Raw genomic sequence first — 25,101 nt, forward strand, 5'->3', positions numbered from 1 at the left:
ATTTGAGTTTCATCATTGAAAAAAAAATAATATTAATAATAACAAAAAGTTCATAGAAACGAAGAGTTTTAACATATATGAGTTTTTAACACACTTCAATAAACAATGTGCAGTCACATTGACTTCTTCGTAACAGAAAAAAGCAAAGGCAATGGAAATGTGTTTCAACAAGAGCTGTAAATACATAACATGGAAACAATAGAAAGACTGAATAATATACACAGCGCCGGCGAAATCAAAACCAAGCAATCACTGAATTGGAAGCTGCTTGTAGTTATAAAATAGTGCTTGTGTAGTCCGAGAGAATAGTTGCCCTGTATACATGTCTCTGAAACCAGAATGCTAGCTGATTATTCATATTTCAAAGGGGGAAAAAAAGAAAAAAACAAAAAAACAAATATAGATAGAACTTTCAAGGTACTTTCAATTCCATAACAGCAATTTTTCATTCTGTTTGATAAATCTAAAAACTAACAACATTTTGTTAAACCGACAAAAAGGATGCGGAAAAAATAAAAAAAATAAAAAGTTGGAGGTCACTGTAAAGCATCTCTAACAATTGAATAGAGAAAGCCAAAAGAAAAATAAAAAATAAAAGCTAGGAATTATATATATAAACTGCATTTTTGGAAGCTAACTTGAAGTGGAAGAAATTAAGCGGGTGAATAGGGAATAGAAATGGAGCCGGTATATAATTTTCATAAGAGAGACTACGGGTCTTCGGTCGTATTCACACATCGAAAATAAATTGTCAGCGGAAATTGGCCATCCAACCGTGAGTGATGAGCGATTTTGAACAAAAGACTCTCAGACAACCAAATACGAAATGACACAGTCGGTAATGGGTGGTTAGCTAATTAGTTAGTACGACCAAAGCATCACGTAAATCTTAGGAACAACAGTTTCTTCCCAAAGGTTTTTAGTTGTAAATGACGTGGATAAGGCAGTCGCATTCTTCATTTTTTTCCCCTTTTTTTTTTTTTTTTTTTTTTTTTTTTTTTTTTGGTGCAAGTCAAAAGCCAAATTTGATAATTACTAATTACTAATTAGTAGTCATTATCCTGATGAAATTGAAAATGCAGTCTTGTTTACTCTTTCATTTCTTTTATATAATATATATGTCGTCAAAAAAAAAAAAAAGCTTTAAACAAACGAAAGACCAAAGATATTTGACAACCTAGTGCAGAGAGAGGGAGAGAGAGAGTTCCAACGTCTTCTTTGACATATCACTTGTACAGATTACATTATGAACAGGTAAAAGAAAAAATGGATACAAGATGAAGCAACATGATACAAACGACTACAAGGAGAGCGTTCGCAAATTGGAGACTTGTTCTAACTTTTCACTCTCTGGATATTTTCTGTCGTCATGAAGAACTAGAACCTTGAGTGTGCCAGATTCTTTTAACCACGCCGCCACCAATGGTCCCGTTGAGATAAATCTGCCTAAATTGCACTTGGCAATCTCAAAGGGTGCACCCATGCTGGTGAGAAGTGCCCCGACTGCTCGTCTTAGAGCACCGTCTCCAACTACTTTGCTATGCTTTCCCCATCCAGTCAAAATGCTGCCCAAATTTACAAGCACCAAAGACTTAACCTTTCATTCAGAACATGGTAGAAACTCTTAAGTGCTAGTTTTTAGCTAAAATTTACTAACCTCAATAGCTTTGGCAATTCTTGGCCCTCATACACTACAGAGCGTATATTGAGTAACCATGTATGAACCATTGCCCGCGCAGCCCCTGAAGACATCAGATGCAGATCTAGGCAAGAATTAGACCACACACTTTCCCATACATTTCTGCGTTTCCCTTCAAGCACAACCAGCTGGGCTCCTCGTTTCTAATAAAATAAAAGTAAATAAAGAAGGGAAGTTAAACTGAGCAACAAGATTGCAAAGGCAGACACATAAATTTAAATATATAGCAGCTATTCAGGAAAAGGCAGCAGTTCTTAGACTAACCTGACCAAAGTGCCAAAGCATGTCAGTCAGAGCATTGTAAAAGGCAGATGCAGTCGAAGAGTCCATCTGCTTTACTTCATCAAACAGAGATTGAGCTTGAACCCATACATTTTCCCTGTCGCCCATAAGAAGTCCATGGGTAACACCATAGACCTGGTTATCTAACAATCGGAGCTCCTCCAACAACATTGAGGCATCTTCAAATGAATTACAGCGGCTGCATAAAGAAGCCAAATAACACTGTAGATCAGTGTACATCAGACATCATCAACCACCAACAGATTATGGCAAGATATGATGTCCAGAGATATATCCTTAATTATGCAGAGATAAACAGCGAATTTTTGCTCATTTTTTCAACTAAAGACTTGCCCATCCCAGTTGCATATGCTCGATTGCTTATGTACTAGGACCGACAAGTAAATATGAGTGTGCAATGCAAATCACATTCCATATCTATTATCAAGAAGCATAAAATAATTAAGGTTTGGCTACATTCATGGTTCTTATATTCTAGAAGAAAAGATTATGTTTCCAGTATCTAAACCTAAGATGCAAGGCTCATCCATGATCTTGCACATTTACTCTATCTAATTCTTGCACATGACAATCGAGCAATTTAAAGGCATGCTGCTAAAGTACCAATATTCCACCAATGTGGTAGCTTCTGAAAACATTGATTGGTCATTCTGAAAGCATAACATAACTTTATGGCAAAAAGTCCCTCAATATCGATGGTAGCACAACAGTTAAAATAATGTACCTGCAAGCATTTAAGATTGCTGAGAAAGTGACCACATTTGGTTTGATATTTAGCTCGTGCATCTTTTTAAAGACACCCAAAATGCATGAGATTTCTTGTCCACCCTTATTGTCTTTCTTTCCATGGTCTTCTTTGTCAAAAGCGAGTTGTCCCAACATTTTTTTAATTTGGTTATCCACCTCATCTCCCATTTTAATCCCAATAGCATCCTCAGAAATTGAAACTGAAGACTCAGTCTGCAGCTCATTTCCTTCACTAGCAGCATCAAGTGTTGATTCTGATGCTGCTGGGCGACCAAAGGCATCAATTATAGAATTGTAAGTGACAACATTAGGCCTGATCCCTTCCTCTGTCATCTCATCAAGCAAAGAAACAGCACATTCCACCAAGCCATTTTTGCACAAAGCATTTATTAGTTCACTGTAAAGCACAACATCAGCCTTTAATCCTGCCTGCTTAAACTCTGTAAAAGCCTCCATTGCCTTGTCATACAAACCACCTTTCAAATAGACATCAATTAATGTTGAATAAGTTAGTAAATTAGGAGTTAGACGTTCTTCTTTCATCTCGTTATACAACCTTTCGACTTCCTCATACTTCCCTTGCTTCCCATACCCTCCTAGAAGTGCATTATAAGACACCACATCCCTCATAATCCCAGAACTCTCCATCTCCCTGCAAACATTCAATGCCTCCTCCAACTTACCCAGCTTCGCATAAATGGAAAACAATGTATTATACAAAACTCTGTCAAGACCAATAGCCGAATATTTCATCTGGTCAAATAAATTCAGCGCATCTTCTAATTTACCAGCTTTGGCGTAGCCATCAATCATAGTACTATAAGTCACCACATTTGGTAAGATATTCTTCGAGGGCATTTCAGACATAATCTGATATGCTAAGTCCATTTGGCCTCCTTTACAAATGGCATCCAAAAGTGTGTTATAAGTATATATATCCTGATCAATCCCCCTATCTAACATCTCATGAAATAAATTCCGAGCTGCCTCCCACCGCCCCTTTCGACTACAAACTGCAAGGAGTGAATTATAGGTGATCCGATCCGGTTGCACTCCGTTTCTTAACATCTCTTCAAAAATCTCATCTACCCTCTCGAACTCCACTCCCCCCTTACCACACGCATCGATTACAGCATTATAGGTGACCAAATTGGGCCTCAAGCCCGAACCTTTCATAGACTCCAGTACCCCTATAGCCTCATTGCAATACCCACTTCGTCCATAAGCACTAATAATTGCCGAGTACGTATAAACCGAGTTTCCGTACCCTGCCTTCAAAGCAGTTTCGAAAACATTCTTGGCAATCTCAACCTTCCCCAACCTACCAAGTGTACTAATCATTGCACTCGCCAATTTACCGAGCTCAGTTTTCCTCCTCTCCCTCCTCAAAGCGAACTCAAAGCACTGAATGGCTTTTCCCCACTCACCTCTATTCCCAAGTTCTCGGAGCAAGAACGTGTAATCATCAGACCCACAAAGCTTGGACTCAAAACTAAGCAACACATTTTCAAGGCCCACATCGTCCTTACCTGATTGAATAGCATGCTGCAGAGCCTCCTCGGCAATCGAGCTGTGCCGAGAACCCACAGTGGTTTTAGGGCGGCCCAGGTGCATCTTGGAGACGAACCGGGTAGATCGCCGGCCAGGAAATGCGGTGGCAAGTTCTGATTTTGGGGACTGGAGGGGGCAGAGAGATGAAAAGGCAGGGTTTTTGGAGAGGGAAGAAGAGGCGGAACCGGTTTTGGAGGCATTTCGCGGCGGCGGAGAGGGTAAAGGTTTGGTGAGAGAGACTTTCTGAGAGGTCCAGTTGCGGTTTTGCCGGTGGGAATGGCTCTGGCTCTTTAGGTTTGGGTTTTGTGGGTATTGGTGGTTTTGGTACGGCTTTGACGGAGTGATTGAACAGTGCGGCGGCGTCGAAGCCATAGGTTAGGTTTTTGTGGAGGGAGGAGGGTAGCGGATTAATGGAGGTTTTTGTAGGGTTTAGTCGCAGCTGAGGAAGCCATATGGATATGGCGGAGACTTTGGAGCGCGCGAGAGAGGCTTAGAGAGAGAGAGAGAGAGAGGCTTAGAGATAAGAAAGGGACTTTGTGAACTACACACCACTGTTGGAAGTCAGCTGATCCTGAGTTGGACTACTTTTCTCTGTTGTCATTTCAGATTCAGACATTGTAATATACGCCCCCCAATTTAAAATTATTCTATATTTATCGATTTATTTTCTTATTTGGTTTTTCTTTTCTTTTCTTTTTTCTTTTTTTTTTTTTTTAAGCGTTTTATTGCCGTTCCCATTTTGGGGATTTTCCTTTTGAAAATGACATTTGCGATCATTCAGTAAAATTTGTTGGGTAACATCTACTGGAACAGAGTGAGTGTGTGAGACCCCTCCTACTGGACAAAATGTTAGACACACCGTTTTGCTGACATGTACTTCAATTAGGATTTGCTGAGCGATAACGTTTCCAAGATATCCCCCACGTGTGCCAAGGAATCTAGACGATGGAACCAACCAACTAGCCCACTGCCATATAAACAACTAAAATCTCAACAAGAATATCTTTGCCAAAATTTCATTAACAAGGAAAAAAAAAAAAAAAAATCTTAACTAGAATATTGCCACTTCAACACCCAACTTCTTTCAATTTGCATTCTACGATATTTTTCTGTTATATTTCCTTTTTACATATTTTTTTCCGAAATAAAGTAGCAAAACTAATTTCTTTATGTTTTTTTTCCTCGACCTATAGAGAAACTTTTCTTTTGATGAGTGAACACGTGAGTCTTCAACGAAATAGCTAACCATAGAGTCCCAAATTTATTTATCTGTGAAATAAATTTTAAAAAAAGAAATGACAAATAACGGATATTCTCTAGCATCAAATTCATACAACGACAAAAGAGAAAACATAATGAACAATTGTAATCATTGAGTAATCCGCATTTGCTTCAACAGATTTAAGTCACAGAAAGTACAATATCGTATATGTCTACATCCGGTAAAGAAAAATGGTATCCTAATTGCTACCAATATTATCCATGTAAGGTTAGCTCGCCTACAAAAAGGGGATTTGGTCCTCAATATTATCACACTGGCTTTTTACACCACACAAAAAGAGTGTTCAGTAAGTCTTTTTTCTCAAAATTGGCTTGCGTGCTTCTTTTCTGGCTGTTGCAGTGAATCCTGCTGTTTGAGTTCCTACAGTGGCCTGGTATAAATCCTTCAACCTTCAACGAGGAAATGCATGACAAAATAATATTTAGTCCTTGCTCCTGAGCAACAAAAATCCAATACCCAACAACAGAAAATTTTAAGTTTTCGAGGAAATATAACATTTCGGTTACCTTGGCATACTGACAAAAAGTATAATCACTGAAACTCCAACAATAAGTGGAAATACCGGTGCCGGAGTTAATTCCTGCAGGACATGGAAAACGAAAGAAAAAGGAAATTTAGTTATTTATTCTTCACCTGCCTTGTTGCACCCACAGGAAGATTAAATTGTCCTAAAGAAAATGCATCAAACCTGTTTTAGGTGATCCTCTTCAAGGAAGTATTTTAGTGGGCCGACATGAATTTGGGAATTCTTCTCTAAATCAACCTCTATAATCTCAGATCTAAATTTGTGGGTGCTTGGTGGAAGATTAGACTGGAGCTGCAGAATGTGTTTGCCTCTAGGTAAGTCCTTCACTTGGAAAAAATTGGAAAGTGGAAGCGGGAAGACAGACTCAATCTTAGACATGTCACTCGACTTGATTTCCACAGTAAGATGTGAATGTAGTTCCTCTATTCTCTTTCCTTCCACATGGCAACTTAAAATAGTTGTGTCAGGCTGTTCAAAGACTAGAAAATCCAATCCCCTGATATCCTCAGATCCAACCTACAAAAAAGGTACCATCATGCTCAAATCAGTGTTCAGACACAATCTCAAGAAAGGTTTACTTTGGTAATTTTGTTAACATTTTTGAAAAAGTCGTTAAACCAACCTTGACATTTATAGATTCAGGAGATGCACGCTCAAATTTATTAATACCCAAACCATCCCTTTTCACTACTTTGATTACATAGTTTGTGTCAGGAAGGAGTCCTCTCAGACGATAACTTCCAGATGAATCAGTCACTGTTTCCTCGTAGTATCCTTTCGACACTGATCTGGCTTCAACTGATACACCTTCTTTTGGTTGGCCAGACAACATAGTGACCACACCCATGGCACTGAAATATGATAAAACTAATTTAGCTTCTATGGAAAAACATATATTAAAACAAAAATTGTTACACTAAGTGGTAGAGTATTAACGCTACGGAAAATAGATGGAAAGTAATCGTTCATGTCAAGATACTGTAAAGTGAAACAAAAGGTTAAATGCTCAAATTTTAGTTTGCAATCAGCATTGAATAGCATATAATCAGTTCATAATCACAAAGAGCAAATATTTAATTATTTTACTTTCTTTTGGTGCAATTCGTTTTTTATTTGTAACTGATGTGTGTGCTATTCTTGGAATTTACTTGGAAAGGTATGGTCGGAAGAGAGAAGAAAATCAATGAGACAAGTTAATTTTGCACATGAACTATACTAAAGTGGAAAAGATTGGAGTCAATTACATAACCTGTAAGCCACACGGCTGGCCTGGAAAACAACTTCTTTAGACTCCCCAGAACCAAGTTCTATAGCCTGTGCAGGAGGAGAGAAAGCGTACTCCTGCAGAAACAATACAAGTCATTAAGCAAAGCAATTCAAAGAAAACTAAGCTTCAGCATATACGACGAACATTATTCATTTCTTCTCTTCCAACACTTTTCAAGCAATGTTGTAAATGGCAGTAATGAGTTGGTTTCATCAGATTTTGTCTTGGACACAAACATACGCAGACAGATCTACATAGTTTCATGATTTCATACAAAAACTAGAGGTTAAAACTTTGTGAGTGGAACTATTTGAGCAGTTAAACGTCAAACTGGGAGAACTGGGAGCTGTAAAATGATTGAGGCTGTTGGATGAGGAGATGTCTTTATAACCTCAGATTGCAACATCTAGGTTACCAAATTCAGGCTACTCAGCCAGTCAGACATAAGGGTACAAAGAAAGTTGGGAAAATAAACGAAAAGAAAATTATTAGCATGAGTTGTTCATTTATATCCCCACTCCAGAAGGTTACCTTTAGCAGAGGACGCAGATAGAAAGTCCCAGGAAATAAGTTACTGAAGACAAACATTCCACCAGCTCCCGATACTGAGTTGTTCCTATAGCCATCATTGCCACTCAAAGATAATAGCACAGCAGGAATAGGTTCTTCAGCCTCGTCTTTAACATATATGTTCACAGAAATTTGACTAAGCTTCTGACAAGAAAAGGAATAAGGACCAACTTGTTTTAAGTGATAGCCAGGCTGCACAAATACAATACACAAGAACAAAATCAACTGCAGTCATATAGAACAGAGATCTAACAACTAGACCATCTAAGAAAGTTCGTTCAATGACATTACTACTATCATTTCAAACCTTTGAAGCCTCAACATTGTAACTTATATCATTGTATAGAGGCCCTCCAACAAACGAACCGTCCATTACTGTTGTAGTTTCAAGTACTAATTCACCATTCTTAAGTTGAGCAATTTGGCTATCTCCAGAGGCGAGAATCCTAACATGGACACCAGAAAGTGGGGGAGAAACCGATCCTTTAATATAGAAACCCAACTGACCCGAAAATGAAGGGATTGAAGCTTGACAACCATCATTTTTAACCAAAACCTGACACAGAAAAATTTTGCAATGACTCTTGATGACCTTATAAAGAAAATTTTATAGCTTCAAAAACATAGAGATCCTTACATTATGTTGTCTTGGATAAAACAAGATCTTCCCCTCCTCATTGTTCCTGCACAACATGTTGATTCTAGTCATACTAAACAGTAATAGCAAGTCAACAACATGTCCATAGAACAATTTCATGTAAAAGTAAATATGCGAAAGGAAATCAATGTAGTTATCTAGAAAAATAACTATTCAACTGAATGTACCTTGGATCCCAAGGAACAAATACAAGCTCTTCTCCAAGATTAGCCCATAAGGAATATTCATATAAAACAGCACTTGATTGATCATTTCCACTGGAAATAAGTGTCGATGTGGCACTATCTAGAAAATTACCCCCATTATCCAAAATGTCAACAATAAAATTCTCAGGCAACCCAGATACACCATCATCAAATGATCTTGACTCAACATTGATTTGTCCTTTAAGGAGATACTTCTCTCCTTTCAAATAAATAGGCTGTCAAAGGAAAGGAAAGGAAACGAAAGAAAAGAAAACATGAAAAGATAAAAAATAAAATAGGCACAAAAAACGAAATCATGAGAGAGAAATAGAGGGGAAGGAGCTTGTACATAAGCAAACAGGCCAAAAAAATGAAAATGAAAAATGAAAAATCCTTAAGCATTTTACCGATGGGTTTAAAGTATCAATCTTGATGGATGAGCTTCCAAAGGAGATGCATGAATTAACAAAATGAAGTTCATGCACTCCAGGATATTCTACACAGACATGCTGTGAGCCTTTCTGCAGTTTAAAACGGTAAAGAAATTAGTTGTGCATTGAGGTGTATTTTGGTGAGCTTAATTAGTTATTATACAGATTTCATTGTCGAATTTCAATCGACAGAGACTACCTTAATTTTCAATTTCATAGGTGATCCATCTGGTTGAGTAATAAAAGCATCTACATCATGGGACGAAACAATATTGACTATGTAACCCTTTTGAAGAAATTCAATTCCTTGTACATCCTCAACACCAACATCCACGTCAATAAAGCTCTGCTCCCAGCACCAATTATCTCCTCCAGTAATGGATTCTGGGGAATTGTGCTTGACCTATTTAATTAACAAGCATGCAAGAAGGCACAAAAATTCAGCGGCATAAAGAGGCATACAGAGAAATGACCACATAATGTGAGCTACAACTTCTTCACCCATCAACTACCAGTGAAGCAAGAAAACAAAGTATAGGAAGTTTCAGGACGTCAGCATAGACTATTACTTTTATGACAATATTGTGTCATGTTGACAACAGTGTGGATAGCAAAAGAGCCAAGTTGATATAAAGCAGATCAAGGGAAAATATAGAGGTATAGAACAAGCAACATACCTCAAGTATGTACTTTCCAGGGATAATATCTGAAAATAGGAATTCACTACTCCCATCAGTCAAACTAACTGTCTGTCTCTCTTTGTTGTGCTTATCAGCCAATCGCATAAGGGTAACTGAAACAGATGGGCCACATTTGTCTTTGCAGACGACAGTACCATGTACATTGACTAATGCCTTAAATAATTGCCAAAAGAAAGAAAATATATTACACATCTATCAGAACAAATGAGATACCAGATACAACTATGCCAACTTTTTATAATAAAAATACAAGAATGAGAATATTTTTGGAGGTCAATTGATAACTTCAGATTTTACATGTTGGTATAGAAAAGCAATTTTACATCCATATTACTTTTTGCCAACCATTTCATGGCAGAATTTGTACTTTCAATCAATCTGGATTACGAGGCAGCAGGAAATACCAAAACAGACACACAGAAGTTATGGCATTAGAAGGGGAGGAAAGGATAAGTCACTTCTTCAAATTTACCTGAGAAAATTCAACATTCAACAGTGGACTTCTAACCACAACATCAATATAAGATGGCAAAAACATTAGTCCAGAAGCAATCTCCGCTTTAGCTGGCAAAGCAGATAAACGATATTCACCTGTTGGAACCTGGACAATATGACAGATAAAGGAGATATGTAACTTCCAATAGAAAAAACGATTAACTTCAAATGGGCCAATTAAACAAATCAACTATACAAGGAAAAATTATTGTTATACAATATCAAATGCTTTCATGATCATATAAACTATGGACTTTCTAATAGCAGTTGCACCAGACCAACTTTTAAAGTTTTAAGCTTCTCTATAAGGTTGCAACCAATCAAGATCAAAAGAAATTTTTCTTCCATATACAACCTCCTACACCCAATTAACTACCGCATGAATTCTATTTCCCACACATGTCAACTAGTAATTTTGAAATGACCATGCTTATAAATGCCTAAATTGGTTAATAACTAATCAAAACCCAACCTAAGATCAAAAAGCAAATTCTCAAATGCAACATGCTAGGTTATAGGGCCAAAAGAGTTTAGAGAAATTTAACAGAAAGTCGCATTCTGGAGAACCTCAAAATTCTGGAATGAGTTAACAATCTCTTCTCTCTTATCACTGTTGGCCACCCTAATATTAGAGGATAATAAATAAAAAAAGAAACAGAGATATTTGGTATCATTGTAACTTATACCTCAAAGCAGAACTTTCCACTTGCATCTGTCTGTTTCATTTGAGGTTTGACATTCTCTGGTCCATGAGTCAAAGCTACCTACAGCTCACAGGTGTCAAAATTAATACTTTCAGTATGCAAATAAAGTGACTGAAAGAAGTATTTAAAAGCTGTGGCTTTACCTTTGCCTTTAAACCAGAGCCAACCATCCTCACCACACCACAGACATCATAAGAAACAGCTTTAATATCCGTCAATGAAGCCATGTTTGGCAAAACCTGTATAAGAAAGTGATGGAAAAGAGAATAAGGCAGTAATATCATCGATGCAACCGAAATCAGTACAAGTCTAAGAAAACTACTTGAAAACTCAAACCAAAAGGACTGAAACTTTCGCATAGAATACTTTACCAAATACTCCCTCAAGTTGTTAAACTTGTAATGCTCCTTCACGGCCTCTATTGTATAACGATTCGATGTAACCTAAATCATTCAATAACTTAGTAAGCTAAAATTAGAATAATAACAATGACTAAAGAATAGATACAACAATGCCATATATAATAAACAGTACACCAACAATAATAATGGCAATGACAATGCTATTCGTATAGAAGCTAATATCAAATTTTAAATCTTGTTTTATATATTGTTGTTTCTATAATTCTGTTAGTTCAGAATTGTGCCTAAAAAGCACATACAAAAACTTGGTTACAGAAAGCATAAATACCTGATCAAGTTTGTAATATCCTTCTCTGTCAGTGATAGACCTCTCATGACCATCAACTATAATTTTAACACCCTCCACTCCCACATCATTTCCATCAACAACACGTCCCCCAACAGAAAATCCAGTTACCTGTACAAAATAGAAAACAAAACTTGGCATATTTATTTTTATATGATCTTAAAAGTACAACAGACTATGGAAAAATGAAATCAAGATTGTTGGTTTAATAAACTAAATTCAACACATTAAGAAAATGTAATTTTTATGCACGTTCAAAACTAATACAAGTCTATGCCTTCAAATATATTTACCTGAAATTTTTGAGGAACAGTCACATGCCGATGTTTAACAGTCACTGACATGACTGGAGGTGAAACATCAAATACTGTGTTTTCGCCCTTGTAGTAAGGTACTAGCCTGTAACTTCCTGCCAGCAAGTCAACAAAATTGAGGAGCAGATTCAGTTTCAAAATAGTTACAATTTCTCAGATGCCAATAAGCATTATAGCATGCATCTCAAAAATGACAGACCTAGTTAAATCTCAAAACTTGATGAACAGAATACTATAGTAAAGTAAATAAGAATAACCATATTTTTCACATGATGTGAGGGTACTAATCGTGCAATTGACGACAATTATAAACACCAGCCATTTTGACATTCGAATAACACATTTACAAATAAAGATCAATTAGATTCATGGATCTTAACAGAATAGCTAAACCAAAGAGAAAGCATGGAAAAAAATCAGTATTTAAAATTAAAGCAAATAGAAATGCAGAAGCAGCATAAGAGTTTTACCACAAGGTACGGATTTAAACATGAACATCCCTTGAGCATCAGATACAGCATGACATAGAGCCTTTTCCATTCCAGGGGCACTACCGGAACCTTGGGGACAATCGACCTCTAACACGTCATCTGAACTTAAATAAATATGAACTCCCAATATTGGATTTCCCTATTTAAACAAAATATTAGATCTTTCAGTTTATATATAGGAGGAAATAAAGTGTAAAAGCAAGCATGACCAAACAAAACATGTCAACGATCAAAGAAGAAGAGGGAGAGGGGGGGGGGGGGCTCTAATTTCAACTATTCACTTTTCATCCAGTCGACACCATGGGAGATCACCTATTAGACATTTTGTTATGTAATTGAACAAAAAAATTTCCCATTACAAGCAGACATAATGACATTTCATTTTCAACCAACTGTTGTTAAATATAAGTAAATAGCATTTTTTGCAACTGTTGCCCCTAAATACAAATATAAAAATAAAATATGTAAAAAATACCTGAGAAACAACAAATCCACGTAAGTCATACCCAGGGACAAAGAAAATGTCATCAACTATGGTGTTTCCAAATCCCAAGTCCACCTGCAAAGAGTATATATGTCACAATCAATGGCAAGAAAACAAAAAAGTCTCGTAGTAGTAATAAATATAAGAATGTGTCATTTGAGAGGGAGGGAGAGAGTAAAGTGAAACAATAAGAAATTTCAAAGTAAAAGAATCAGACCTCTGTTGGACCTTTGGTTTCAACTTTCAAGTCAGGATGTGAAGCACGTAGTTCATATTTTCCTGCACCAACAGGGCAATCATAAGATCGATTTCCATCTCTTAGCAAAATAATAGTGAAAGAGGGAGAGAGAGAGAGAGAGAGAGAGAGAGAGAGAGAGAGAGAGAGATGATTACAAGGAAACCTTCAGAACAACTTCGTTTACTAATATTCAAAAAATTAGAAAACAAAATCTCAAGGAGTACATGATAAGACAGTTATCCATTAGGACATACCACAAGTATTTTAACTAATTATCCATGCAAAGAACTTTGTTAACTACAAAGTTATGAAATACATCTATGCAGACCCCTAATCAAAATGTAATTCGGGAAACTTTCACACCTGGAATTATATTTGTGAACAAATAACTTCCTGATGATGATGTCAAAACAGATGAAACAAGATCACTGCTTGTAGACAAAAGGTCAACTTTCACATTGGAAGGCCCTCCATTTTTAAGTGAACAACTCTTTCCACCAATAGCTCCCACGACTTTACCAGATATTGTGAACCTAACACAGTTGAACAACAAGGCATTTTCTAATCGAAATCCAGCGCATGCAGCATCACAGTCCTCCAAACAAACAAATAAAATAAGAACAAAAAGTACTCACCCTGTAAACTGAAAGTTTATATCTTCATTGCCATTGCAGCCAGTATCATCAACAACAACACGAACCTGTAAAACATTTAGGGTCAAATTTCATGGCAAGCTAATTCTGATAGCAAATGGACCACACAATTCGATTAAAATGGTTGCACGATGCATATAACTTAACCTTATCCGGGTTCCACGACCATCCTTCTGGTCCATTGATTTGAATAACAAAGGAACCCTGCAAGAAAAACAATTAGAAATGAGAAGCAAATGAAGAGGATAAGCATACAAAAGCGTAGAGGATTTACACAATTCGAACATGAACTAAAAAACAGAGAAGCTCAAACTAAATCGGTGAAAAGGACGACAAGAAATAGAAATACCTTATCATATACCGGAATAAAGTAGTAACCGGTAGGAGCACATTGAGTACTATCCTTCACCAATCCATCCAGTGTGCGAAGCTCCACCTTGGTAAACCAAATAGTAGATCACAAACTCAATAAATCATAGTAGATAGCCATAGATTAGAATTCGATGAATATGCAAGAACGTACCGTGATGTGAGAATAATCCAATTTCACATCCACCGGTTTCCTCGTTTTCACCAAAGACGAACTCGCCTGCAACATTTAAATCACACTTTTGAGTAATCTACAGCTTGAGTGAACTTGCTCCAATACAAAAATAAAAATAAAACAGTGAATTATTTCTTTTACCTCGACAAAGCCACCGCAGCCATGGAAGGAATCGGCATAAGTAGCAGAAATCGAAGAGATTACGATCAAGGACAATATCAATACTTCTTTGATATTCATTTTACGTCGCGAGCAAAAGAAGAACAACAACACAGATCGGATCTGGTAACTTTAATTTAATTTACATGAGATTCACTTTTATTTATCGTTGATTTTGAAGCTTTGAGTTTGAGCTCGAGAGGAGGAATTATTATCAGTCAGTCTCTCAAGCATGAGAAGTGTCTCACTGGCTGGCTCTTCCGTCTGTATAATCTGAGGGTTTAAGAAACCCGACCCGAGTTTCTGAATTCTCTGTTGGCGTAATGTATTTGGTCCTTTATTGGGCTAACCAACCAAGGCTTTAGATCCAATTCAAAACAGAGACACGCAACGTGTTGGGCTCGCGTTCGTTCATTATTCATTATTTTTTTAAAAAAAAAAATTATTGGATTATTATAATTACTACTTTACAAATAAATACGAATTCTTTCCTTTTTCTTTTTTTAACAAAATATAATATGAAAGTATGAGGACTTAAAAGATCAAATAAGAAAAAGGACTGGTGACGATGGATTTAGGTGAGTCATAAAGAAACACACTCGAGTTAAAGGGCATTTCATTTTCTCCATTGGAGCTTATGTATAAATATTTAAAAAGTGTTGAAATTTAAGTGATATAGTATTTATTAATAAATAATATCAATTCAAATTTATTTTATAATTGATCTTATTTAAAATTTAAAATGAAATAAGTTGGTATATGAAAAAAAAATTATGAATTCACAAAAATAGAAAATATATTAAATTTATGATTCATTTTGTCTAATAAACTTTCTATTTTTATTCTTGCCATCTCATCTTAATAAATTTTTTATACATTATTATTAAAAAAAAAATTTAAAACTATCTATTTATCTAATATGATAATTAAAAATGCTTTAAGATCTCCAGTAATTATACTACTTTAAGACCTTTTACGATTATACAGTGTTTATATAGTTCATGGTGCTACAATTATCCAAAAAAAAAAAAAACCATGGTAAGAAAATTCTTTAACTAAATTGAAGTTAATGTTATTGTTTTTTTTTTTTTGGATAATTATAATGCCTTTAGATTCCCCTATATTTTATTTGCAGAAATAACTAGTACACTTGTCCTGCTGGTACGATCATTTATTGTACTGCTACTACTTACGAAAACGCTGACCTTCTTACTTCCAATTAAATAAATAACAATTAAAATATTCATTAAAAAAAGAAGAAGTGAATAATATTGGTGTTTTAGTTTTTGCTATTAAAAAGGTCAATGGAGGAGATAGAGTCAAATAAGTACGAGTGATATGTGTTTTTCAAGCGAACTTGCAAGGAAATAGCCCTTTTTATGTTTCTCTTTTAGTTAGTAGATGGCGGCTAAAATAAGGCAGAAAAAGCTAAACCAAGTTACTTATTGCTTAAATAATTACATTTAATCTACGCAAAAACTTTTAATCAACAAAAAACTCCATACCAGACCTGCTAGCTTTTAGAACCAGAATAAACAAAAACAAAAACAAAAACAAAAAGACTGTGACTATATTTTAGTATATAATTCATTATATGATTCTCACATGTGTGTGGATTTATTTATTAATTATTTATTTGTCTGGTTGAAGCAAAACTAAGATTTAAGATTATTTCTGCGAGAAACTCTCTCCATATGAATATAAACCCTCTCTAGTGATTTCTATTCGGAAATAATAAGAAAAAAATTTATCATACAGCTTATACAAGTCAAACGCGACTTTGATTTATTGGTTCCGGTCCCGGAGAGCAGAACAAATCCAAGCCATCGTCGTCTACGATGCTTCGAGTTCTGTTACTGCTATCATTGTTTAGCTCCGCGTTGATAGGAGCGGTTATATCCCACGAAGAGAAGGGAGAATGGAGCTGCGATTCGGACTTGGATATCCGAGTGGCCGCCGGGTTCAGACCTGGTCTCGTCACTCTCGACGGCCATGCCGATGATTGGAAGGACATTGATGGGTTCGAGTTCTCTCTGCTACCTGCTTTGGACCCAGATGCTGAAAACGAATATAAAGCTGGAAAATTGACTGTTAAGGTAAATTTTTTATTCAAATCATGTATGAATTGCTATGCGTTGTAGTGCTCTTTCAAAGATCAAATTTTTATTTTTACTTTTTGTAAATTTTGTGAACTGTTAATTGGTGTAGAGAGTGGATATACTATTTTGAATTTGATAAATAGTATGCGTGGATATTTTGTTTCAGGCGTTGCATGATGGGCATGATATGTTCTTTTTGGTGCAAGTCGATGGGGACTATGTTTACTCCAAAGGGTATGATTTAATTAGAAACGTTAAACTACCATTTATATTTGTGTTTGATTTGATATTTATGATATAATTGGTATGTGTAATCTAGTGGCATAGCTAGCAACATGAACTGACTAATTACTGAGTCAGATTTCAAACTCTCCCTAGTTTCTTTTTTTCTTTTTTTTCTTTTTGCTTAGATATTTATTTGCCTCATTACCTCTATCTTGTAGTTAATTTTTCGTTTCTGAGATTAAATGGAAGACAAGGGGACTATGTTTTTGTCAAGTCTTTCAAGATTATGTCAGTCATGCTTTTTCTCAAATTCTTGTTTCAATTTGGCTGATGGCTGAAGAATTTTCCATGGACATATATTGGGAGGGGGGATTTTTAGTCACAGTTTTGGTCGTACGAAAACAGAAATAAACATTAGAGCTCATCGCAATAGAGTTTGCTTGTTCTATTCCCATTTATTGTGTTAATATCAGTAGAACTGCACCCTTTTGTTCTCAGTTCATCAATTAGTTTGATTCATTAGCCCTGTAAATTTGAAATTTTTTTGTTGAATTGGGATTGTTTTCTGTGGTGAAGTAACAACAACAAATGTCCATCTGTTGCCCTCATGTTCCAAATTGGCGAAAGTGCAACTTATCACAGGGTAAGTTACTGTGCTGACATCTATGTTCTGGTTTTATACTGCTGTATCTCTCTATTTGATCCTTTAGTTCATCCAACTTAAAATTTAAAGCAAAAAGTTTTTTGTGTTTCAAGATGGGTGGCTGTGCTGATGGACCTGATTCTTGCACTAACAAGACTTGCAAAGGCCATGAAGTTGACATTATGCACTTCTCAATAGGAAATGCCATTCCAGGAAGGCTCTATGGTGGCAACCCAATTGACAACAGGGATGGAAATGGAGGTGATAGGTGATGTATTACCATCCTATCATTAGTACTTTTCACAACAATGATAGATTCAGATTTATCAGTTGTTCCTTCACTATATAATATTCATCTACTTTACTGTTAACAGGTTTGGTCATCTGGTTGATCTTTATGCCTGGAACCCACACTGTCGTTATCTAGATGGACTTGGTCCCCCAGGTATTCATGGGGAAAAATCAAATTATTGCTCTTTTATTTATTTATTTATTTTTTCACCTCCCCCCAAGAACCCAATAGAAAAGAGCCATGTTTATACAAGGAAAAGAGAATTGCACTACCTTTATGATCAAGAAAGCACTAGGCAAAGTGACATACAGGCACAAAAGCCACTAAAGGAGGCATATATAATTTATGAAGTAATCATCCAAAGTCAAACTTCAAGTATTTGAGTGACAGTCCAAATCATGCTTTTTGCTGGTTGTGGCACAACTATTATGATGCAATAGTCCAATTTACGTTGCTTTCTCAACCATTTATATTGTAGTTTTTTTTATCTTCAAATCGAATTTTGTTAAGACATGTTTTTACTCACAGTCCTCAGTTATTTCATTGCTAAGATCAGATCGTCCAATATAAATTGCTTTCTGAAACTCTACCAAAATACCTTAAATTCAGTTATCTTATAGATTGCTCCTTCCATTCCTCCCATCACCTTTATTTAGTTAATAATTAAGTTCTAATGACATAACCATTTGATCTTTTTATAGCATCTGGAAATGATACTACCGCCCAGAATAATTGGAAAGGCGCATGGTGGCATAGCAGCTTCAATGTTCACTCGGGTAAAGTTCTCTACTTTGTTAAATGGTTTTGTATTCAAATTAGCTGTTACATCTCACTAAGATAGATGGTCGGATTGAAAACTGGCTTCCTTTAGAATGAACATAGCTTCTAGCCCCTACTACATTTACTCAAAGGTCAGAACCTCCCAACTTGTCATATGGAGTGGATGCTTATTGTCATGAGAAATTTCTCAGAAGACAAAAGGTTAAAAATGGAAAGAAAGAAAAGGCAAAATCCAAATTTTACACGGATTTTGCTATCGATAGAAAGGATTTAGTGTGGGTAGAGGGATAGGATTCATACCCTCTTTCTCTTTCAATTTTTTCGGAGAGCTGATATGAAGAAACAGGATTGGGAGATGACAAATGATACATAGACATCCAAGGGATGTCTGTTCAATTCCTCTTTATTTCAGTGAAAACTAGAACCTGAATTCAGCCTGTACTTTTACATGGTTTTATTCACCACTTACTCTTATTCTACAACATCTTTTCTCTCTTCAATATTTATCTTATATACTCTGTGATTTACAGGTTTTGTGGAGGAAGACAGTCCATATGCTTCAGATGGTCAAAAGGGCACATATTATTTTGAATTCTCTAGGCCTTTGAGAACTATGGACCGTCTTCAACAGGTCATCTGCTTGAAATTTAAACTGTTAGCTAACTGGAATTTGTCATTGTTTTCTTTTTTCCCCCAATTATTATCTTCAATATGTTTATTTTTTGGTATCTAATCTAATATCTGCTGTATGGATTCGTTGCTCCAAATTGATTGGTCTTTTAAGTTGCATATCAAACAAAGCAGGGTCAAACCAAGAGGTCAATTACAAAATAAGCATTTCTATATGTCTACAATCCATATATACCCCTAGGCAAGATCTCTTTAATCGTGTGATATATATGCCTCTGATAATTTATCACAAACCTTCAGTTTCATTGCAGATTCAAGCTTCTTGACATTATTTAATTTCAGTGTAGGTCTTTATTTTAGAAAGTTTTGATGATGATGCCACCTAAAACGTTAGTCAAAAGTTTCAATTGAAGAAATTTTCTGTTCTATCAACCATTTAGGTTGGTTTTTGTCTCCATTCCCTATACTTGAAGGAAACAAGATCCATTTCAAAGTTGACATCACTTTGATTGTACTGTTTGTATTCATAAAGAAACAAGATCCATTTCAAAGTTGACATTGCTTTGATTGTACTGTTTGTATTCATAAAGATTCAAAGTAAAATAATATCTTTACACTAAATTTATACCTGGTTTAATGCAGGATGCTCAATTCACAATCGGTGGATCAAGTAATATGGCAGTTGCATTTTGGTATCCTCTTGATGGAACACCATGGCATGGCTCTGGACACTTTTCTATTAACTGCGATTGGGTTCCTTTAGATATCTCTTTGGGAAGTTCTTTGTTAACCAAGGCAGGATCAAGTTCCTCAACGAATGCTTCAAGCATTTTTGCTGTTCTTCTATCAGTAGTCTCTTTATGCGCATCTGCGTTTGTGGGATATTGGGTATTCAAACCTAAAAGTGTCCACTTTACACCCATGGAAAATCTTTAGGATAGCACTATGAGGTTTTGATTGTACTACTCGTTGTGCTTTTACTTCTTACATAGTACTTACCACTTGATGCATTTTTTTGTTATAAGTCTATTGTTAGCTTTAATATATTTATATTGCTCGTTGTATTTGGATCTTTTGTCTTCCCCTTTTCCTCTCTTTATTATCTGGTTTAACTGGTTATTCCTTTGGATAACTGGATTAGTGGATTTATCTAGAGCCTGATCAGAAAAATAATTCGAAAGGTGGTATCTTCCTTAGAAGAAAGGTGGTTCATGGTCAGGAGGAGAATTTGCATTATTCCTTTGGACGAAAAATGACTAAATATTTTTCATTTGGTATTAACGGTAACGAGATGAGAACAGAAATAAAACCAATGTATAATAAGCAACCTTGTCAGCAAAATAATAACAATTGTAATGATAATAAGCAACCTTCAACGAATGATTAAATAAATTTTCAATGTTAGTCTGTAACTTTTATAGAATAAAAGTGAATCTGAATATATACCCGTTTGAATCTTTCCTAAGACAAAAACAAGAACTATAAACAGAGACCTTTTAGGTACTGGAGGTTGGCGTTGGAAAGACCTCATTGTGTACAGATTCTGAGCCAACCTGATTGTAAACGAAGACCTTTTTATTGGGTAATGGAAGTCTGCGTTGGAAATTCACTCGACTTGCACTTTCATCATGGCCACCACCGCTATTAGCAGTTGGCTCCACAAACGAAGAAGAGACAGGATGATCTTCACTCCAACTTGCATACCAAACGACGTCGTTGAGATCTTGATTTGCTGGTGCATGTTCCACGCCAACATCATCAAAACCACCACCGTAAACTTTGTCCAATGAGTACGCCGTGTCGTTAAATGGATTGTATATGGCTAGAGGAACAGCGTTCAAAACATCCAAGACAGAATCATCATCCCCTGAGTTTTTCCCCACATTGTCAAAATTTGACTTTTTGGCGGTATTATCGCCATCCATGCAAATATTAAACTGACCCACGCAAGATGAGCCAAAAAGATTATGGTCCTTCTCTTTCTCTTTTCCTCTTGAAGAAGAAGGCGATGAAGAAGAATCTTGAATTTTCTTATTGATATTCTCAAGGAGAGCCGTGTACTTTATCTTCAATGCTTTCAATTCTTGTACTGTTTGACATGCTTCGAACTCTTTATCAATCCATTCCTTGATGTCCATCTCTGTTCTTTTTCCTTCTTCTTCACAATTGGTTTGCTTTTGATGATTTTTTGAAGTTGCAGGAGGATTAATTGCTTGAGTGGTTGTTAGATAGCGATCGAGAACTTCATCGGTAGAGGGGTGTCCAAAAGCATAAGGCTTGCCTGCTTCAGAGACCATGACAATGGCCATTTTTGAGCCGCACTTGTTGCACAGCTCCGATGCCTTGTGGAAAAGCCCTTTGCGCCTCTTCGAGAAGCAAACATGCCTTCTCTGTTGTTGTTCTTCTTCAGCAATCTTATTAGAGTTGTTCTTCTTTGCCATTTATGCGTTGTTGGTTCTGTATTAGTGTACGTGTTGGCGTGGGTTATAATATAATATACACGGCAGGCCAAGGTTTGTCTTGCTAGGAATAAGGAAAGGGTGCCGAAATATGGAACTCGTATTCAAATAGGATTGAATACTTCATGCCAAAGAATATTTTAGCATTTTTATTATGACATATCACTTAAAATTTATTTAATACTTTTGATTAATATTTAAATAATATCATTTAAAATAGAAAATACAATTTACACAAGTTTTTGCTGCAATGCTAGATTGGAGGTAAATATTTATTAAAATTACAAAATTTGAACAACTTAATAAATTAATAAAATAAAATGTATTAACGACGATTTCTTAGAAAATCATCATCAATACTATAAAAAACTGTTACCAATACTGTGCTCCGTATGAGTTCACGCCATAGACGGACCGTATATATATATATATATATATATATCAATCCGCACCAATTTCCTTATATATGTATTTTGGTAAAAATATATAATAACAATTCGCTTTCCTTTTTTTCACCAAAAGATTCGCTATCCTTTTTGGCTGGTTGTCGTACGTACTTGCTTCCATATACAGATCTCCTATTATAGCAGGAAAAAAGTAGGCTTCCTATTAAAGCTATTACGAAATTTTCCTAATAGGTCTTAAGTAAATCCTCTGTTTCACTTTCCTCCATATATCTAAAACGTTGTGGACAAAAGAAAAATAAAAGAGTGTGAAAGACAATTGGCCCCTAAGGACTGAATATGTTCCTGAACAAGTTATTTATGAGACACAAAAATTTTAATGACTTTCATCTAAGAAAATATCTTCATCTGAAAGTTTCATGGCGGCTAATCTTGTCATGGCCAAGCAGAAAATATTAACTACAACAAAGACTCATAAAATTTACAAAATTTGAAAAACCTAATAAATTAATGAAATAAAGACTTTTTTTGGGGGGTAAAAATAGATTATAATAATTTGCTTTCCTTTTGGCTGGTCAAAATCCTAGAACGAATTCGTTTCCTTCTCTAGGAGATGATTTAGGCATCTATTGAATATTTGCTTAAGCACTAATCTACTTGGGGCACACTCCTTGAAGCAAGCTCTCAAGCTCAACACTTATTTCAATATCCTCCTCTTCTAACCTCCGACGCATCTCTGGAGCAAGTTTCCCAGCAGCTAAGTATGTCTTCAGCAACAAATGATAAGCATTAGAATTGAGACAGTTAAAACGCCTCAAAATTTTGCAGAATTGTTCAGCGCTATCAACATCCTTCTCTTCCTCAAAATACTTCAAAAATGCACTTGCTACTGCTGGTGATGGACGCCAATCATCATCCTTGGCTTCAGAAATAGCAGCTTCCATAAAGCTAAGAGCAGAATCAACCTGACGAAACTTCAAGAAGTAATTCATGAACATTTCCCTAGCCTTGAAGAAAGGCCCTTTAGTCCTCTTAGTGGCATCCTCAAACACCGCCGATGCTTCTTTGTACATATCATTGCGGAGGTAAGTACCTACAGCAACGTTTGCTAACCTGATATCGTAAAAGGAGAAACTAGATTCCCATTCCTTAAAGTACTTCTTCAAGCCCTCAACGTCATTTAGCTTTGAAAGAGCCTGAAGCAAAACAAGATAGCTCAAATTGTTGGTTTCTGGATATATTGATTTCAGGGTTTCCCATGCCCTATTAACCTCGTTTAGATTGCCAGTGCCAGCATAGAGGCTAATCACGAAATGGTATGCTTGGCGTCCTCGGGGTCTTGTCTCTTCCTCCAGCTTTTTAAGAGCAAGATCAGCTTTCTCAAAATGCCCAGCTTTAACATAAATTGCGGCAAGGTTAGTATAAGTTTTCCAATTGCATTTGTCATGGTCTCCCTTATTCATCTCCTCTAATACTCTTTCTACTCCTTCAATGTCACCCAAGGATGAATAGCTCTGCATCCAGATACTGTAAGTAAAGTTGCACGGAAAGATGTTTCTCTGTTTCATTTCTTGTACCAGCGGAGGAACTTTTTCAGGTTTGCCCATTCTCATATACAGAGACATGAGATTGTTGAAAGCCAAAGAATTGGAAACAAAATTTAAGTCATCCATCTTCTGAAAAAGTGCCAATGCTTTGTCTTCCATATTTTCCTTGCAATAGCAATTCAGAAGAGCCCCAAAAGTTAATCGGTTCTTTGCATTTGATGGGAGGTTGTCAAAGTAATTCTCAGCTGCGTCTACCCCTTTGGTTTTGCATATAAGATCCAGACGTAATGCATGATCAGTGAAAGAGTAATTAATTTTCCTCATCTCCATCCATTCCATTATCTGCATCAAAATCAACAAGTTAACTGAATGAAGAACAATTCTGAAAACCCTCAAAAGAAATTTTTCTTTTCATGTAAAAAAAATAAAAACTTTCACCGTGTAGATTATTCCCTTAAGCTAAACCTCACAGATATTGAGAATTACTGTGATATCTCATAACCGCAAATTGTCACCATTAACAGTTGACAGCTCTTAAACCCCTAAAAAGAAATACTTTTTATCCCAAAAAAAAAAAAATTTAATTGAACTTTCAGAATTTAGATCTCCCCCAAATGCAAAAAATTATCACCACTAATAAACCAAATACTATTCTGAAGTTTAGTTTCAAAATGCTCCTAATTTGATTTTTTTTTTTTTTTTTTCCAAACAGAAAAAAAGTGAATATATTGAAAACAAAAGAGCAGACCTCAAGGGCATGCTGGAATCTGCGGTACTTGCGAAGCTCCTTGATGCATCGCTCAAGTTCGAATTTTTTGACGATTCTACCCTCCATGATGTACTCGTTTAACGTCTTCGACACGCTGCCTCCAGTAGCTCCCAAAGCAGAGAGCCTCCGATAGAGCCGCGTTCCATTTGCCGTCGAACCCGCCGCCACTGTCTCTGCAGCCGTAGAAAGCTGCCTCACCAACCATGCTGCTCCGGCAGAGATTAGACGTCTACTATTCATTTTTCCTCCGTCTCAGTTCCTTTCTATCAGTGTGGTTTAGTTAGGGTTTAAGATTTCATTCAGAAAGACGATGAAGAACGACGACGATGAACCATTTCGCACCAAAAACCAAAACACAAAACCTTTGACGCCGTTTCCATACGTTTAACTTCTAGGCCTTTAGCCAATCAGGGATTGAAACGCGGCGTTCAGTCTATTCCTTAAAAGTTAAAACGCAACATTTTAATAGAAAAGCATGTCGTATTATTTGTAAGGCGTGTGGTATGACACTGTTACCGTCTGTAGGTAGATCGGGAGTTGGGA

General features: G+C 36.1%; 5 protein-coding genes across 5 annotated transcripts; 1 reads left to right on the forward strand and 4 right to left on the reverse strand.

Annotated features, from left to right (window-relative positions):
• Positions 1-1,199: 1,199 nt before the first annotated feature.
• On the reverse strand, positions 1,200-4,902 carry LOC107426139 (pentatricopeptide repeat-containing protein GUN1, chloroplastic). The gene is made up of 4 exons (XM_048481464.2): positions 2,727-4,902; positions 1,964-2,180; positions 1,658-1,842; positions 1,200-1,565 (listed from the first exon to the last, which is right to left on the reverse strand). Exons 1-4 carry the CDS (start codon positions 4,670-4,672, stop codon positions 1,301-1,303), a joined length of 2,613 nt encoding a protein of 870 aa, XP_048337421.1. The 5' UTR covers positions 4,673-4,902; the 3' UTR covers positions 1,200-1,300.
• A 751-nt stretch (positions 4,903-5,653) lies between these two features.
• Positions 5,654-14,976, reverse strand: LOC107426137 (uncharacterized). Its single transcript, XM_016036236.4, has 27 exons — positions 14,693-14,976; positions 14,531-14,596; positions 14,357-14,443; positions 14,155-14,211; positions 13,990-14,054; positions 13,718-13,887; positions 13,334-13,395; positions 13,108-13,191; positions 12,612-12,771; positions 12,121-12,236; positions 11,810-11,938; positions 11,491-11,562; positions 11,263-11,358; positions 11,102-11,179; positions 10,393-10,521; positions 9,897-10,073; positions 9,419-9,622; positions 9,196-9,309; positions 8,771-9,024; positions 8,583-8,628; positions 8,253-8,501; positions 7,907-8,137; positions 7,358-7,449; positions 6,731-6,959; positions 6,271-6,624; positions 6,089-6,162; positions 5,654-5,971 (listed from the first exon to the last, which is right to left on the reverse strand). Exons 1-27 carry the CDS (start codon positions 14,789-14,791, stop codon positions 5,866-5,868), a joined length of 3,600 nt encoding a protein of 1,199 aa, XP_015891722.2. The 5' UTR covers positions 14,792-14,976; the 3' UTR covers positions 5,654-5,865.
• Positions 14,977-15,997: 1,021 nt separating this feature from the next.
• On the forward strand, positions 15,998-20,443 carry LOC107426135 (uncharacterized). Its single transcript, XM_048481616.2, has 8 exons — positions 15,998-16,806; positions 16,976-17,043; positions 17,611-17,677; positions 17,791-17,945; positions 18,052-18,122; positions 18,671-18,745; positions 19,280-19,380; positions 20,022-20,443. Exons 1-8 carry the CDS (start codon positions 16,549-16,551, stop codon positions 20,313-20,315), a joined length of 1,089 nt encoding a protein of 362 aa, XP_048337573.1. The 5' UTR covers positions 15,998-16,548; the 3' UTR covers positions 20,316-20,443.
• A 231-nt stretch (positions 20,444-20,674) lies between these two features.
• LOC112492934 (protein MADS AFFECTING FLOWERING 5) lies at positions 20,675-21,946 on the reverse strand. The gene has a single exon (XM_025077630.3). It carries the CDS (start codon positions 21,818-21,820, stop codon positions 20,876-20,878), a length of 945 nt encoding a protein of 314 aa, XP_024933398.3. The 5' UTR covers positions 21,821-21,946; the 3' UTR covers positions 20,675-20,875.
• A 657-nt stretch (positions 21,947-22,603) lies between these two features.
• On the reverse strand, positions 22,604-24,798 carry LOC107426134 (pentatricopeptide repeat-containing protein At1g02370, mitochondrial). The gene is made up of 2 exons (XM_016036232.4): positions 24,538-24,798; positions 22,604-24,131 (listed from the first exon to the last, which is right to left on the reverse strand). Exons 1-2 carry the CDS (start codon positions 24,796-24,798, stop codon positions 22,896-22,898), a joined length of 1,497 nt encoding a protein of 498 aa, XP_015891718.3. The 3' UTR covers positions 22,604-22,895.
• Between the last annotated feature and the right edge of the window lie 303 nt (positions 24,799-25,101).

The sequence above is a fragment of the Ziziphus jujuba genome, chromosome 9 (genome assembly GCF_031755915.1).
Source record: "Ziziphus jujuba cultivar Dongzao chromosome 9, ASM3175591v1".
Classification (NCBI taxonomy): Eukaryota; Viridiplantae; Streptophyta; class Magnoliopsida; order Rosales; family Rhamnaceae; genus Ziziphus; species Ziziphus jujuba.